Consider the following 16906-nt stretch of genomic DNA (forward strand, 5'->3'; position numbering starts at 1 on the left):
CACTCAATTCATAATTATTCACATGATAATTATCTGCATACTCATTTTTATACACACAAGGTTTCATTTACACTTATGTCATAAAACATACATCATTCTCTTAACATTGCAAATTAATGTTAAAACATAAACATAGTCACTTGAACTACAAGTCATTGCATACGCGTGCGAATCATATAACGATTAACAATAAGCATTAACAACATCAACATGTATCAACAAACATGTAAGGATACCCTTAAACCATGTTACAAGTGCCTAATTGCACTTAAAACAATTATCAAAAAGTTGCTGTCACAGTGCTGTTCGCTGAGCGAATCCGTAGCGAACCCGTAGCGAACACGTAGCGAACACGTAGCGAACACGTAGCGAACACGTTCGCTGTAGCGAACAGGTAGCGAACTACATCAGAGGGTTACAGGTACATGGCGAACACGTAGCGAACACGTAGCGAACCCGTAGCGAACTTATTCGCTAAGCGAATCCGTAGCGAATCCGTAGCGAACATATTCGCTAAGCGAATCCGTAGCGAATCCGTAGCGAACTACACCAGAAATATCTGTTCTTGAGTTATCTAAGGCGGTTTAACATTGATTCCACTCAAAAATTCATCTAAACATGTTATAAATTCATATAAACAGCTATTCTAAACATATATGGTATCAAGGAACATTAATCATCCCTTCCAAACATCCAAATACCTCTAATAATCAAAATCAAGCCAATTTCTTGAGTTTTAAGCAACTTTTATAAACTTTTCAACATGATCCAAACACATACATATTTATCATGAAATCAAGCTAGTGATTAACACATACAAAGTAATGATGAAGAACATCACACTCACATACAAAAGCTTATCAAAAGTCTAAAAGAAATTGAGTGGGAGAGTTCGGGAACGGAGACATAGACAATCTCCCCCCTCCTTGTCACTCAAGAATCATGAATTCTAATCTCTTACCTTAAGCAAAGATGATGATCCAAGCCTTTCCTCTCCTCTCTTGCTCGTGAATCTCTTAGCCAAACCCTAGCTCTTGCTCTATCTTGCTTCTACTCACTCAAACTCAAAGAAATGAATTTATGATACTATTCATATGTTTGACTTGCTACTTATACTACTTCTCATGTCATGAACCAAGCCCAAATGGCTTAGGCCCATGCCTCTCACGCCCCTTTAAGCCCAAAACAAGGTTCTCGCGCCTAATAACTTACGATCGGCTAAATAATTATTCGTCGCTCACTAAAATAATAAAACCAATTCATAAATAAAATAACATTTAATAAAATATACGAATACGAAAAATGGGTCGTTACAGTGCGCTTGACAGACGGGTAAGTTTAAGAATCAACCTTAAAGGGGGTTAAATTAGGTTCTTAGATTTTTCTCGGTTAATTTAGAGATAGTGTGGATTCCTTTTTTTTTTTTTTGAAAGTTATGATGAAGATATGAATTAATATGTTGAAAAATATAAAAGAGAGAAGGGAAAGAAAAAGACACAAAAATTTATACTTGTTCCCCTTCTAACCTAAGGGTATGTCTAGTACCTTCAAATCCTGTGAAGGATTTCACTATATTAGAAATCCTTGATACAGGACAGCCTCACCCAAAAGCTTCCCTAACAATATCTCAATACAACTCAAGATAACACTGCCACTATCAGGTTATCCCCCCGTTTGTATTTTTTTTTCATAATATTAAAAGCATCTAAACATCAGGAAAAGCCAGACATCCTGTAAGATCCCAATATTTTATAAATATTTTATTTCATTATTAGTAATCTTATTCATCAATTATTTTATTTATTTATGAAAGATTTAATGAAATTGTGATGCTATTTCATTTAATTAATTGAGTCCCTTATTTTATCATAATGGTGTGACCATCATGAATTCCTCCTGAGTTATCTTTTTTTGTGAATGGCTAGTGGAAAGTAATTTTGGCAATTACGACTCTTTCACTTAAATTCTTTTAATGTCATTCTAAATGCCAATTTTTTTTTTGACACAACTAAATGCCAATTATTAACCATTATGCTCTCACAACTATTTTCGGTCGGTTACGAATTGACATTTCACATTTAAATGTTAATCATGATCATCCATATGCTTCAAAATCGACATGTCATACTTGATCATTCCTTAATTAATTAATTACTCCCTCCGTCGCAAAATATAAGAACTAGTTAATCAATGCACATACACCAATACATAATTTGATTATAAATATCTTTAATTATTTATTAGTAAAAATTATAGAAATTTGATATTTTGAAAATACTCGTCGAAACAAATCAAACAAGATCTTATATGATAATATTTACATTTATATACTTTAAGAAAAATACGATCAAAACAAAACATATGAATAGTGTATTTAGTCAAATGAAATCTTATAAAATGAGACGGAAGAAGTATATTCATAAGCTTTGAATACTGATCGGTATCTCGTTACCGGTCAACATTCTCTTACTCTTTTGGTGAGACCAAATTCATGAGCTTTAATTTTCTATTTAATCAGTAACTTTTTTTTAATCAATAATCGGTAACTTATATCAATCTGAGCACCCACATTCATCCAACTCACTTAAGTTCTTCAAATGCGTCTCACTTAATATTTTATATTATTTCACACTTCCTAATTATTTAAACAACTCAACTACATTTTTCAAATATTCATACAACTCATCAAACACTCTAAAAGAGATTCATTTGATAATACACATACTATATTTTATTTATATATTAAGTGAAATACTACTATGTCACATACTTTGAAAGAAGAAAAAAAATAAAAAAAGCCATGCATGTGTCAATGTGGCAGATAAGCAACGTGTGTGGCAGAGAAATGTTCTTTGGTTTTTCAAAGTTCCCAAACTGCAATTATCTGTTTTTTGCTGACAAGTTCAGTGTAGGAACGGGGAAAGACACTGATATTGGTGCTCTTATCTCATCACACGCATAAGCTTCCGGAAGTTGACAATAAACATAGATCCGAGGATTTCTGAATAGGTCAATCTTTAGAGCTGCTTCCACTTGCAGGCAAAAGACAACCTGAAGAATTTAAACATCTTAGTAGCCAGAGGAAAAGAAAGCAAAAACGATTCTCGTAGTAGCGGTGAGCGAAATAGGAGCAGCCTAAACCGTGAAAACGGGGTTGTTGGGGAGCGATCCAAATGGCGGTGCAGCACTGCTAGGCGAAGTAATTAATCAAATGTTGCAAAATAATAAATTTTATCCTTTAGTTGAAAAATAATTTTAGTTGAAAAATAATATATTTTTTACTTCTAAGACTATCACTTTATATTTCTCAATACACACCGTTCTCTATTCCGATTCTTCAACCATTCCCATGCATATATGTAAACTTCTTAAAATGGAGATCGAGAACATCTATAACGCTTTTAAGCGCTATAATTAAAAGCTAAAAATGAGCTATATAAAAGTTCTTTTTTGACTAATACAAATTGGATATAAGAAATAATCATCTATCTATAGTACAACTTTTATTACTTCTAACAGCACTTTAACGTGAGACCCTAATGAAATGCTCTTAATATGTAATGAAAATAGATGAAACGAGATTATTAGTTAGTGTTAATCTTAGTTAAGTCGATTTCTATTTAATAGAAATAAGGAATTGTTGGACGGTGAGGATAGATATTGCTGATTGAAACACTTTGTCTCCTTTGTTCCGCCGCCGTTAACAAGAGTAGTTTCCTTTGTTCCGCCGCCGCCGTGGATGATCTGAAACAACTTTTCTTGTACCGCCGCTGCCGAATCGTCATCTACTTCCGTTGGGTGCCGTCGTTTGTCTCCCCTAGGGTATATGCTTCTATTCCTGGTGGGTGTTTTGCTGTTCAATCGTTTAGGTTAGACCTAATCTGATTGCTTGTGTTATTGATTCATTTTGAATCCCCTGCTTAATTGTTTATATCAGTGAGTGTTTGTTATCTGCGATGACCGAGTTTCACTGCTTATGGCTGAACCCCTTTGATTGACTTCATCTCCACTATTGTTAATTATTTGCTTCCTCTGGTATTGATGGTATGATAGGGTCTTATCATAACCCGGTTATGTTTCAATTGTGGAATTTGATATTTGATGATGAAGGAATGGGTGCCACTTGCAATTTCATTAATATGCAAAATAAACTTGCTGAGAATGTGGTAATGGCTGGTGCTGGAAACCAAGTCCGCCGGCACAAATGAATATTGTTAGTTGGAACTGCCGGGGAGTGGGTCACCCGTGTGTAGTTCCTGGTCTTAAGTACCTCGTCCGGGTGTATAAGCCGGATGTTCTGTTCCTCAGTGAAACTTTATCAAATACTCGTAGAATGGAGGAGTTGCGTCATTTGTTGGGTTTTGATTCTTGTTTTGGCGTTAATCGTGAAGGTAGAGGGGGTGGTTTAGCTTTTATGTGGCGCTCTTCTTTCCATTGTTCTGTTACAAATTTCTCTTCTAATCATGTGGATGTGGAGGTAGCTGATGCAGTTAATGGTAATTGGAGGTTAACGGGCATCTATGGATTTCCTGGAAGTGGTCGAAGGAGAGACTCTTGGAATTTCTTGAAACAATTGTCACAGATTTCTAGTCTTCCTTGGTGTGTGTTTGGTGACTTTAACGATATTTTATCTTCGTCTGAGAAGAAAGGTAGGAATGACAGAGCACCTTGGCTGATCAATGGTTTTAGATCAGCTGTTTTGGAATCTGGTTTGGCAGATGTTCATATGGAGGGTTATCCCTTCACTTGGTTTAAGAGCCTCGGCACTTTTCGCGCAGTGGAGGAGAGGCTTGATAGAGCATTGGCTAATGATGCATGGTTCCATAAATTCCCTAATGCTGTTCTAGAAAATTTGCCTGCCCCAGCATCTGATCACTATCCTATCCTTCTGGTTCGTGAGCCTGAGGCTCGTACTAGAAGAGCTCGGTCTCGTTTCAAGTTCGAAAATGCTTGGCTTGTTGAGCCCGAGTTTAATGATTTTGTTATATGTGGAGAATGTCAAATAGGGAAGCAGACAAAGATGTCGCATCCAAAGTTGCAACATCTTACCACAACAAGGGTTCTAGAATTACTGCACATAGACTTGATGGGGCCAATGCAAGTGGAGAGCCTTGGAGGAAAAAGGTACACGTTTGTCATGGTAGATGACTTTTCTAGGTTCACATGGATTGAATTTCTAAAAGACAAATCTGAAAGTTTTGATGCATTCAAAGAACTTTGTCTTCAACTCCAAAGAGAAAAGAACTCTGCTATTGTTAGGATACGAAGTGATCATGGTAAAGAGTTTGAGAATGCAAGCTTTCTTGAATTTTGCATCTCTGAAGGAATCAAGCATGAATTCTCAGCTCCAATCACACCTCAACAAAATGGTGTTGTTGAGAGGAAGAACAGGACAATACAAGAGTCAGCCAGAGTGATGTTGCATGCAAAACATCTTCCATATCAATTCTGGGCTGAGGCTATGCATACTGCTTGTTATATTCACAATCGTGTCACACTCAGAACTGGAACTTCTACTACACTATATGAACTATGGAAAGGCAGAAAACCAACTGTTAAAGACTTTCATGTGTTTGGAAGTAAGTGCTATATCCTATCTGATAGAGAGCACAGAAGAAAAATGGATCCTAAAAGTGAAGAAGGATTGTTTCTTGGATACTCAACAAACAGCAGGGCCTACAGAGTTTACAACCAGAGAACTAAGGTAATAGTAGAATCTATCAATGTTGTGATAGATGATTTAACATCTGCTAAAACATCTGATACTGACGATGATGTTGCAACAACTTTGCCAACATCTGAAGAAGCTGTAGCAGAAAAGGAATCAGATTCAGATGATGAATCAACCATTCTTACACCTCGCCCTGTGAACAAAGTTCCTTCAATAAGAATCCAGAAGAACCATCCCAAGGATCTCATCATAGGAAATCCTAACCAAGGAATTGCTACAAGGAGGACTAATGAAGTGGTTACTAATTCATGTTTTGTTTCAAAAGTTGAGCCTAAAAATGTAAAAGAGGCTCTCACTGATGAGTTCTGGATAGAAGCCATGCAAGATGAATTAACTCAGTTTAGAAGAAGTGATGTGTGGGATCTTGTTCCTAGACCCAATGGTGTTAATGTCATAGGCACAAAATGGGTGTACAAGAACAAGTCAGATGAAAATGGTGTTGTAACAAGAAACAAGGCAAGGTTAGTAGCTCAAGGGTACACTCAGGTTGAAGGACTTGATTTTGATGAAACATTTGCGCCTGTAGCAAGACTAGAATCTATTAGGCTACTCCTTGGTATAGCATGCATCTTCAAATTTAAGCTGTACCAAATGGATGTCAAGAGTGCCTTCCTAAATGGGTATCTACATGAAGAAGTTTATGTGGAGTAGCCAAAAGGTTTTGTAGATCCTGCTAATCCTGATCATGTGTACAAACTGAAGAAGGCTCTTTATGGACTGAAACAGGCTCCAAGGGCCTGGTATGAAAGGCTGACAAATTTTCTTGTTAGTCAAGGATACAGAAAAGGAGGCCATGACAAAACCTTGTTTGTTAAAGAACAAGAAGAGAAGCTGATGATTGCCCAGATTTATGTTGATGACATAGTATTTGGTGGAATGTCTGAAAAGATGGTGCAACATTTTATACAACAAATGCAATCAGAGTTTGAAATGAGTTTGGTAGGTGAGCTGACATATTTTCTTGGTCTGCAAGTAAAACAAATGGAAGACACCATATTTGTCTCTCAAAGCAAGTATGCGAAGAACATGATCAAAAAGTTTGGAATGGACACTGCAGCACACAAAAGAACACCAGCTGCTACTCATCTAAAGCTAACCAAAGATGAAAATGGCATTGATGTTGATCAAAGCCTATACAGGAGCATGATTGGCAGTCTATTGTATCTTACAGCTAGTAGACCAGACATCACCTTTGCTGTGGGTGTTTGTGCAAGATATCAAGCCAAGCCAAAGATGAGCCATCTTGTCCAAGTCAAAAGGATTCTGAAGTATATAAAGGGCACCAGTGATTATGGGATTCTGTACTCCCAGACAAAGAATTCAACTTTGATAGGGTATTGTGATGCAGATTGGGCTGGAAGTGCTGATGATAGAAAGAGTACCTCAGGAGGATGTTTCTTTTTGGGTGATAATTTAATCTCATGGTTCAGCAAGAAGCAGAATTGTGTGTCTCTGTCTACTGTAGAGGCTGAATACATAGCTGCAGGAAGCAGTTGTTCCCAGCTGATGTGGATGAAACAGATGCTGAAAGAATATAATGTCGACCAAGATGTCATGACATTATATTGTGACAACTTGAGTGCAATCAATATATCAAAGAATCCAGTTCAACACTCAAGAACCAAACACATAGACATCAGGCATCATTTCATCAGAGACCTTGTTGAAGAAAATTGTGTGGAACTCAAGCACATTGGTACAAGTGAACAGCTAGCTGACATTTTTACAAAGGCGCTTGATGCTAATCAATTTGAATTTTTAAGGGGCAAATTGGGAATTTGCCTGCATGAAGAAGCATAGCAGTTACTGCAGTTGTGGCGTGCAAAAAGAAACCGTTTTCTCTCCCATCAATCAATGCACGCTAATTTAGGGAAATCATTACAAACTTCCCTTAAATACATCATCACACGCATTCAATTGCTTTTCTTCCAAATTCTAACCTTTGTCTGCAAACCCTATTCTCTCACTTTGCTCATCAAACTCCATCTATCCATCTTCCTAAACCTCAAAAATCGTCATCCAAACATGTCTGAATCTTCCCAAACTACAAAGTCTGGTCGTTCTACTCGATCAAAGGCACTAATCATCAAGGATGCTGTACCTGTTACAACTGTTCATGCTTCCAAATCTAAAGCTCAAACAAATGTCGCTGAGAAGAAAGGGAAAAGAAAAACTGCTGAAAAGAAAGAAACTCCAAAAGTAAGTGATGATATCTCTCCTTCGACTGTTAAATCTAGCAAAGGAACTTCTAAAAGGAATAGAAGGGATTATAAATCTAAGTTTGCTCTGTCTATGTCCGATTTGGTTTTTGAATCGAATGTTAACACATCCGAGAAAGCAACGGAAGGAGAATCTCAAAAACCTAAACCTGTGTCTGAAGTTGTTGAAACAATTCCTCCTGCTGGTGACCCTAGCGAAGAAAATTTGGGATCTGACGCTGCAAAACAAGATCTTAACTCTATGCCTGTTGAAACGGAGATTGAAGACACCCATACAGAAGTTGAGCCTGACATTGCTGATAAATCACCAACTCTTGCTGAAATGGTAACTGAAAAATCAGCCCCTGTGGAAACAGAAGAAGTTGTGATGAAGGATGTTGAGACATCCTTGAGAGAAGATGAAGAAACTGAAACCACTGAGGAAGAACCTGTGAAGGAAGCTGATGCTGCAAAAGATGTTGAGACAACTGTCACAACATCTGAGACCTCAGATGAAGAGACTGAAATTGCTGATGAAGGAGCTTCTGCTGATGAAGAGGAAACTCAATCTGAAGAGAGCAACCAGTCCATCCCTACAGATGAGCAAGAGGTTGAAGCTGACAAGCCTGCAGAACCTGGGAAAGAAAAATAGAAAGATATTGTTGATGTTGATGATTATGTCACCACCAAGACTGCTGAAAAATCAACTGGTGGTATAACAAAGAGATTGAGAAGCTGTACAGGGAAGGCTGTGGCCACTGCAAGCAAGACTCCTGCACCAAGGGTGAAAACAAAAGGTGTTGGACCAGTCAAAGGTTGGAGTAAGGTTTTCTCCCCTCCCAGCAAGAAGAAGGAAACACTGAAGAGAAAGAAGGAGTCATCTAGTGACTCAGACTATGATGTTGCTGAAGATGTGGCTAACATCTCATCTGCCAACCCTAAGAAGACTACTGTGAAGAAGGCTCCTCAAGGTGTTGAAGAAGCCCCCTGTGATAACATATCTTTCCATCGTGCTGCATTTGCACTGAGATGGGACTATATCTACCAAAGGAGATTGGCTGTTGAAAGGGAACTGACCAAAGATGCTCTCAAATGTCAAGACATCTTTGACTACATCAAGGAAGCTGGTCTGATGAAGACAGTCTGTGATTTCAGTCCCTGCTATGAGCTGCTGGTGAAAGAATTTCTTGTGAACATCCCTGAAGAATGTGATAATCCACTGAGCAAGGACTACCACAAAGTTTTTGTCAGAGGTAAATGTATCAATTTTTCTCCTGTTGTGATTAATAATTACTTAGGAAGATCTATAGAACCTAAGGCTGAATTAGAGGTTGCTAATGATGTTGTGAGTGCTGAGATAACTGGTGGTAAGGTTAAGGTCTGGCCTACAAAGAAGCTGATTCCCACGAGTAAATTGAATGTCAAATATGCCATCCTCAATAGGATAGGGTCAACTAATTGGGTACCAACCAAGCATGCAACCAATGTTGCAACCAACCTGGGTAGATTTATATATGCTGTAGGAACCAAGTTTGACTATGACTATGGGACCTTTATTTTTGATCAAACCATTAAGCACATTAGATCAACAGCTGTGAAGATGCCAATAGCATTTCCATCTTTGCTATGTGGAATTATCTTGGCCCAATATCCAGACATTAAGGTTGTGACTGACACTCCCAAGAAAAGGGAATCTGGTTTTACTTTCCATCACAAGCTTTTTGGTAATCACAATGTTACTGATCATGTTGGAACATCTGCTGCTGGTGCTGGTGTTATGTCCAAAAAGGAGATTATTGCTGGTTTAAAGGTTCAATGTCAGGAAATAGATAAACAGCAGGCTGAGCTTGAAGAAAGGAAGAATGTGTTCTTGAAGATGATTGAAGGATTGGAAGCTGATGAAATACCTGTCAAAGCTAGTGCAAATGTGGCTGCTACAGGTGATCAAAACAATGCAGATGAGGATGAAGGTTATGCTACTGCTACAGATGAGGATGAAGCCTCTGACAGTAGTGATGATGAATGATTTTGTAATCAGTTTTAATGTTTTACTGCACTTTGTTATTTGTTTTGTGGGTTGTTTTGTGCCCTGGATTTTAGCACCTTCTGAGTGCATGGTCTGTATTTTTAATTCTGCACTTTGGATACTTAACTTTCCTGCTTTGGCACATTTTGTGGCTAAAAAGGGGGAGTAGTACTTTGTTTTGTTTGTTTCTGCTACATGTTGTTGTGTCTTTTGTTATGACATGTTTTTAAGTAGCAGTAAGCAAGTATTCAGGGGGAGTAAAAATTTTTACCCTGAGATGATGCACAAGCTGATGAAGTCAGGGGGAGTTTGCTACTGAATGGATGCTGCCCTGATTGGACGAACATGTGCTAGAAGATGTGCTCCCATATGTCACAACACCTTTGATGACATATGACATATGATATATGTTTTGTTCTGATACCACGTTTTATTTTGCTCGAGGCTAATTGATGATAACTCCGCTGCTGCTGCCTCTGATGCATATATTTTCACCTATGTGAAATTTTGTTTAAATGATGCTCTAACATTCCTTCTTTTGTGTGACCATGGTGATTTGAAGGATTGCGCTCTTTATATCTCTCAAAGGTAATGGCCTGAAATTGTTTTAGCCAAAAATTGCCAAAGGGGGAGATTGTTGGATATTTGAATTGGCTTAATTTTGCTAAAACAAATATACTAACAAGATGTTGGAAAACATGTTACAACATCATATTTATTCAAGGAAATCTCGCGCATTTATGAGAGCATCTGCTATTTATGGAAGTCCACTTAAAGAGCACGCTCAATGGAGATTTGATCTGATCAGGTATTTTAAGGATAAGATAAGACTTAATGGTACAACGGTATGATCACAATTATCCTATAAAGTCCTTAAACACTTTTGGAAAGTTTCTATACATTCTTGATGAAGATCAAAAGAGAATCAGATCATCCTTTATGATTCTCAAGGAGCGTCTGAGCATTTGTGAAGAAAGAGGAGCGTGCCTAATCATTATATATACGAAGACCAAGCTCAAGACTAAGTATCTCATTTTGAAAAATATTAGTTCACATATTGAGTCTTTGTTAAGTCTTTTATTGTTTGATTGTAATTCTGGCTTGTGGATTCTATAATACGAGTTAAGAAGTAAGTTTATTATTTTAAGGTTACTCCTAAGCTTTGAAGTACGGAGTTTACCGTGTGTGATTCACTTGAAGCTTTTAAGCAAAAGTGAAGTGTTGTCTTGACAAGTTGTCGCCACATCATTCCCAACATTATATAATCAACACAGGTTGTGTTGTGTGAGTGGAAGTGAGATGGGATCTCATGTCTAGGAGTTCCTAGGCAGAAGTTGCATGAGTAGTGTCGAGGTTATAAGGCGTAAACCAGGGGTTTGCTGGAGGTCTTAGTTTAAGGCGTAAATCCTAGGGTTTGCTGGAGGTCTTAGTAACTAGAGCTATTAGTGGATTTCCTTCCTGGATTGGTATCCCCCAGAGTAGGCAGTTGGCTGAACTGGGTTAACAATTACTTGTGCACTTTATTTATTTTCTGTCAGTATTTTATATGTTATGTAAGATGTGCCAACAATAGAAACAACATTATTCATAAAGTAGTTGTTGGGACATCTTCGGTAACATCACTCTAGTGATACCAGAATTTCACTATATCCTTGGAAGATAATACTATGTTGGTAGCACCTTTTACTATGGAAGAATTCAGGGATGCCATGTTCTCTATGCAACCAGATAAATGTCCAGGACCTGATGGATTTAATCCGGGTTTCTTTCAACATTTCTGGCATCTGTGTGGTCAAGACATCTTTGATGAATGTTGTAAATGGCTTACCACAGGTTCTTTCCCTTCTACACTAACTTTGACAAACATTGCTCTCATTCCTAAAGGGGATTCACAAGTATCTATGAAAGATTGGCGCCCTATCTCTCTTTGTAATGTTATCTACAAATTGGTGGCAAAAGTCTTGGCGAACAGGTTGAAGCCTATTTTAAGTAAGTGTATTTATGATAATCAATCTGCTTTTGTCCCTGGTCGATCTATCTTGGATAATGCGATGGTAGCTATAGAGGTGGTGCACTATATGAAATCAAAGTTAAGAGGTAAAGTAGGAGACATAGCTCTTAAACTCGATATTAGCAAAGCCTATGATAGGATTGATTGGGATTATCTTCGCGGAGTTATGCTAAAGATGGGTTTCTGTACACAATGGCTAACGTGGATTATGATGTGTGTAGAAACAGTTGACTATTCCATCCTTGTGAATGACAAAGTGGCTGGGCCAATTACTCCTAGCAGAGGTCTTCGACAAGGAGATCCGCTTTCACCTTATCTTTTTATTATTTGTGCAGAAGGGCTCACAACTCTTATCAGACAGGCAGAGGCTCGTGGTGACATACACGGCGTTAAAATTTGTCGGAATGCTCCTATTGTTTCTCATTTGTTATTTGCAGATGACTGCTTCTTATTTTTCAGAGCTAATATTAATGAAGCTGAGGCAATGAAAAATATTTTAAATACTTACGATGCAGCGTCAGGACAATCTATAAACTTTCAAAAATCAGAAATCTTTTGTAGCCGAAACGTTTCAGGTGATATCCAAAACTCTGTTGCTACGTGTCTTGGAGTACATGCTGTCCTGGGTACTGGAAAATATCTAGGATTACCTTCGATGATTGGACGTAGTAAGAAATCTATTTTCAGCTTCATTAAAGATAGAGTGTGGAAGAAGATAAACTCTTGGAGTAGCAAAACTCTTTCTAAGGCAGGGCGTGAAGTTCTCATCAAATCTGTTCTTCAGTCTATACCGACATACTTCATGAGCATTTTTACAATCCCTTCCTCGCTTTGTGATGAAATTGAAAAAATGATGAATTCTTTCTAGTGGGGTCATTCGGGTGTTCGTAATAAAGGTATTCATTGGATGTCGTGGGAAAAACTATCTATGCATAAAAGTGATGGTGGGATGGGTTTTAAAAGTCTCCCTGCATTCAATCTCGCTATGTTGGGCAAGCAAGGATGGCGAGTGATGTCCAATCCGAATATACTTATCTCCAAAATCTACAAAGCTAGATATTTTCCTCATTGTGACTTCTTTGATTCTAAGGTGGGTCATAATCCTAGTTTTGTTTGGAGAAGTATTTGCAATTCTAAATTCATTCTTAAAGCAGGTAGTCGTTGGCGGATAGGAAGTGGTAAAGATATTCCTTTATTGAACGAAAATTGGTTATATGATGCTTCAGCTGTGAGCCTTCAACAAACCAATGTGCTTCTTGATGCTAGACTTACAGTGGCTGATATCATTATTCAGGATGAGAAGTGTTGGAATATGCCCCTTATAACATCAATTTTTGAGCCAAACTGTGTAACGAAAATTCTTGATACTCCTTTATATAAATCAGTGGTAGATGATATGCGTATTTGGCGTGTGGAGAAAATGGTATGTATTCTGTTAGAAGTGCTTATCGCCTTTGTGTTCAAGAATTACTAGATACTTCGCATTTAAAGGTGAACGGTGCTTGGGTTTTGCTCTGGAAAATTAAAGTCCCTCCGCGTGTTAAAAATCTGTTGTGGCGCATATGTCGTCGATGTATTCCAACTCGTGTTAATCTTCGTAGCAGAGGAGTAAATTGTATTGATACTTGCCCTTTATGCAACGAACACGAAGAAGATAGTTACCATATATTTTTTGACTGTCCAAGTAGCAGGAATGTGTGGAGTATGTGTACCTTCTATCCAATAATAGTAGCAGCAATGCAAAATGGGTATGATGCTGCTGAATTGATATTTCACCTGCTGCAGCAAATTAATGAGGAGGATGCTTCTCTTTTGGCGTGTGTTATATGGAGTATTTGGAAGCACAGAAATAATATTATTTGGAATAATGTTACCGACGCGCAAAATTTTGTTTTTTCACGTGCAAATATTACTCTACATGATTGGCGGGTTGTGCACACAGCTAGGACTGGTGTGAAGAACCTGCAGGTGCGACACGAGAGTAGGTGGAAAAAACCTTCTAGCGGGCGGATGAAATGCAACATTGATGCTTCCTTTTCATCTCTAAACAATAGAGTTGGTATTGGTGTTTGTATCCGAGATGAGTTTGGCGCTTATGTGTTGGCTAAATATGAACAATTTACACCTTTATGTGATGTTCGTTTTGGTGAAGCTCTCGGTTTACTTTCAGCTCTCAATTGGGTTCACGAGCTAAACTTAGGACCAGTTGATTTTGAGCTCGACTCAAAGATAGTGGTGGATAGTTTTCATTCAAATAAGTGTGATGCTACTGAGCTCGGTGATATTATTTCACATTGTAAACAGCTATTCTCTAATTATTACAACAACTCTAGTGTTGAGTTTATTAGGCGACAAGCCAATGAGGTTGCTCATAGTTTAGCTAAGGCGGCCACATATGCAGCTAGTCCCCGTATTTTGGTTGATATACCAAATTGTATTGAACACCTATTGATAAATGAAATGCTATAAGTTCATTTTCTTCAAAAAAAAAAAAAAAAGTTCTTTTTTGGCATAGTGTATGATACAAATGCATGTGAATTCACGAAGTATCTTCTAACATTAATTTTTTTTAATTTATATATTTCATGTTTTGTGGTTGATTTTTTAATTACTTTATGCATTTGAAATAAAATGTGTTTTGAAAGACTGAGCTTTTTTCTGCAAAAGAATGGATTTTGTGAAAAGAATGTTTACTGCCACTTTATCACCCTGATCTTCATTAGTCCTTGATAGTTGATTCATTAACCTCCCTATGCTCATCAATAATGTTTTGCATAATCAACACCACTTATTTGTTTTGTTTAGCAGACTATATATTAATATATGATATAATGTGAAGTTGTTGGTGTTTTTGTGGTTTGTATTGATATTGGTCTCATATCCATTTACAGTATTAACATCTGGAACATCTGAGCCAATTGACACAAAGGGTTGTACAATTATTATTTATAAGGTTAAATAATTATTATTCTTTTAAAAAAAATACTCACACTTTTTAAGGAAATAAAATTTTTCTATTCAATTTCTTTATTAAAAATTTGGACTGTTGCACATCCCAACTATGCCAAAAAAAGGCCTTATATATCGCTCATTTTGAGCTTTTAATTATAGCGCTTAAAAGCGTTATAGATGTTGTCGATCTCCATTCTAAGAAGTTTACATATATGCATGGAAATGGTTCAAGAATCGATAGAGAGTAGTATAAAGGAATGAATAAAGTTGTATATTGCATTACTTTTGAGAGTTTACAAGAGGTGTATATATACACAAGTATAGTAACCTAATTGGAGTAAATTAAGGAACAAATATCTCCAACAATTAAGGTGATTGACTCTATAGACTTTATACAAATCCTAAAATAATAATGATAATAATTAAATACTAATTATGCTTGATATCCCCCCGCAAGTTGGGCGACCTGGAAGAAAGATGCAACTTGGATAGTAGAAACTCGAACCGGGGGCGAAGCAGAGGCTTGGTGAGAATGTCAGCAAGCTGGTCGTTGGTAGAGACGAAGGAAACACGAAAACGGCCACGTTGAACGTTTTCACGGACAAAGTGGTAAGCTAAGGCTATGTGCTTCATTCTGGAGTGGAAGACAGGATTAACACTCAGATGTGTAGCACCAAGATTGTCGCAGTAGACGACAGGACCAGCTGTAGGAGTGTGACCAAGTTCAGTGAACAAAGAGAGTACCCAAAGGAGTTCACTGGCCGTGTCGGCCAAGGCTTTATATTCAGCTTCAGTGGATGATCAAGCAACCGAGCGTTGCTTGCGGGAACTCCAAGAGATGGGGGTGTCGCCAAGATAGAGCAGGTAACCAGTGGTAGAGATGTAATCATCTTTGTCACCCGCCCAGTCCGCATCTGAGTACGCATGAAAGTTCAGGGGAGCAGTCGCGGAGATGAAAATGCCTTTGTCGCAAGAGCCGGCCAGATAGCGAAGTAGGCGCTTGAGAGCCAACCAGTGCATGGTGCTCGGTGTAACACCCTAACCCATACTACCCTTAAAAAAACGTAATTTTAAAAACTTTTCAACAAGTGTAAAGGCAGAGTGCCACGCGGTAATTAAAACACAAGCATACACACAGAGCATCATGAAATTTAACATGAAAAACAACAGCGGATTCCAATCAAACCAAGCATGCATATATATACATATATATATACATAAGCCATATTCATCCCTAAGGATGTCACTTATACAAGAACTAGCATATCAAAAAGGTAACACCGAAATACGATGAAAGCCAAGCGAAATCCCCGACTCGATGTTACATTACCAGAGCATTTACTATTTACAAACTCTAGTCAAAAGCTAGTACTAAGAGGAGTAATCTATGCTAAGTCTCCTCACCAAAAGGTACGTCGACACCACGCTAGAACAGCAGTCTAAACGTCGGCACAATCCTCAGCCTGAATATCTGAACCCCCAAAGGTCCAGCAAATAACACAAAGCAGAGAGTTAGAAAACATAATCGCATATCATACGAGCATAAGAAAGGTCTTGCACTTTCGAACTACATCAAACATATTCTAACTCACGCCAAAACATCACACTAAACAATTATCAATTAATAAGGTTCAACACAATGCAACCAGATAATGTCACTTACCATTTATCAAATATATGCGCATTTACCCTAAGGTATCTAATGCCAATTAATTCACTGTCATGCCATCCCTAGACATAACTAAATGCATGTGGTACCAAGATGTCTCACCAACGGTGGACCAAGAACAGTTTTATATCATGCTGGATATGTCGGAACTTACCGAACCATCTTATCTCCCTTGGATAAGCCAAAACAGTTTTATATCCTGTTGGATAGCAGCTCCGGACTCATGGATTCATCTAATCCGATCCTCGGCTTCATTATGGACACATAATCCATTTTCGTTATTGGAACCCAAGTTTCCAATGTTCACATACAATCATGA

At 37.8% G+C, this 16906-nt stretch overlaps 1 protein-coding gene across 1 annotated transcript; it reads left to right on the forward strand.

Annotated features, from left to right (window-relative positions):
* Positions 1-4204: 4204 nt before the first annotated feature.
* LOC123915301 lies at positions 4205-14435 on the forward strand. The gene is made up of 6 exons (XM_045966438.1): positions 4205-4938; positions 7969-8275; positions 8387-8514; positions 11658-12741; positions 12835-13389; positions 13458-14435. Exons 1-6 carry the CDS (start codon positions 4205-4207, stop codon positions 14433-14435), a joined length of 3786 nt encoding a protein of 1261 aa, XP_045822394.1.
* Positions 14436-16906: the final 2471 nt, after the last annotated feature.

The sequence above is a fragment of the Trifolium pratense genome, linkage group LG3 (assembly GCF_020283565.1).
Source record: "Trifolium pratense cultivar HEN17-A07 linkage group LG3, ARS_RC_1.1, whole genome shotgun sequence".
NCBI classification, from domain to species: Eukaryota; Viridiplantae; Streptophyta; class Magnoliopsida; order Fabales; family Fabaceae; genus Trifolium; species Trifolium pratense.

What these genes read in the sequence shown, in the direction of transcription:
- LOC123915301 (XM_045966438.1), top strand. Translation starts at nt 4,205, where the DNA reads ATGAATATTGTTAGTTGGAACTGCCGGGGAGTGGGTCACCCGTGTGTA. An exon ending in CACCAACTCTTGCTGAAATG is followed by an intron (nt 8,276 to 8,386) that starts GTAACTGAAAAA and finishes GAACCTGTGAAG; the next exon opens with GAAGCTGATGCTGCAAAAGA. An exon ending in GTGAAGTTCTCATCAAATCT is followed by an intron (nt 12,742 to 12,834) that starts GTTCTTCAGTCT and finishes AATTCTTTCTAG; the next exon opens with TGGGGTCATTCGGGTGTTCG.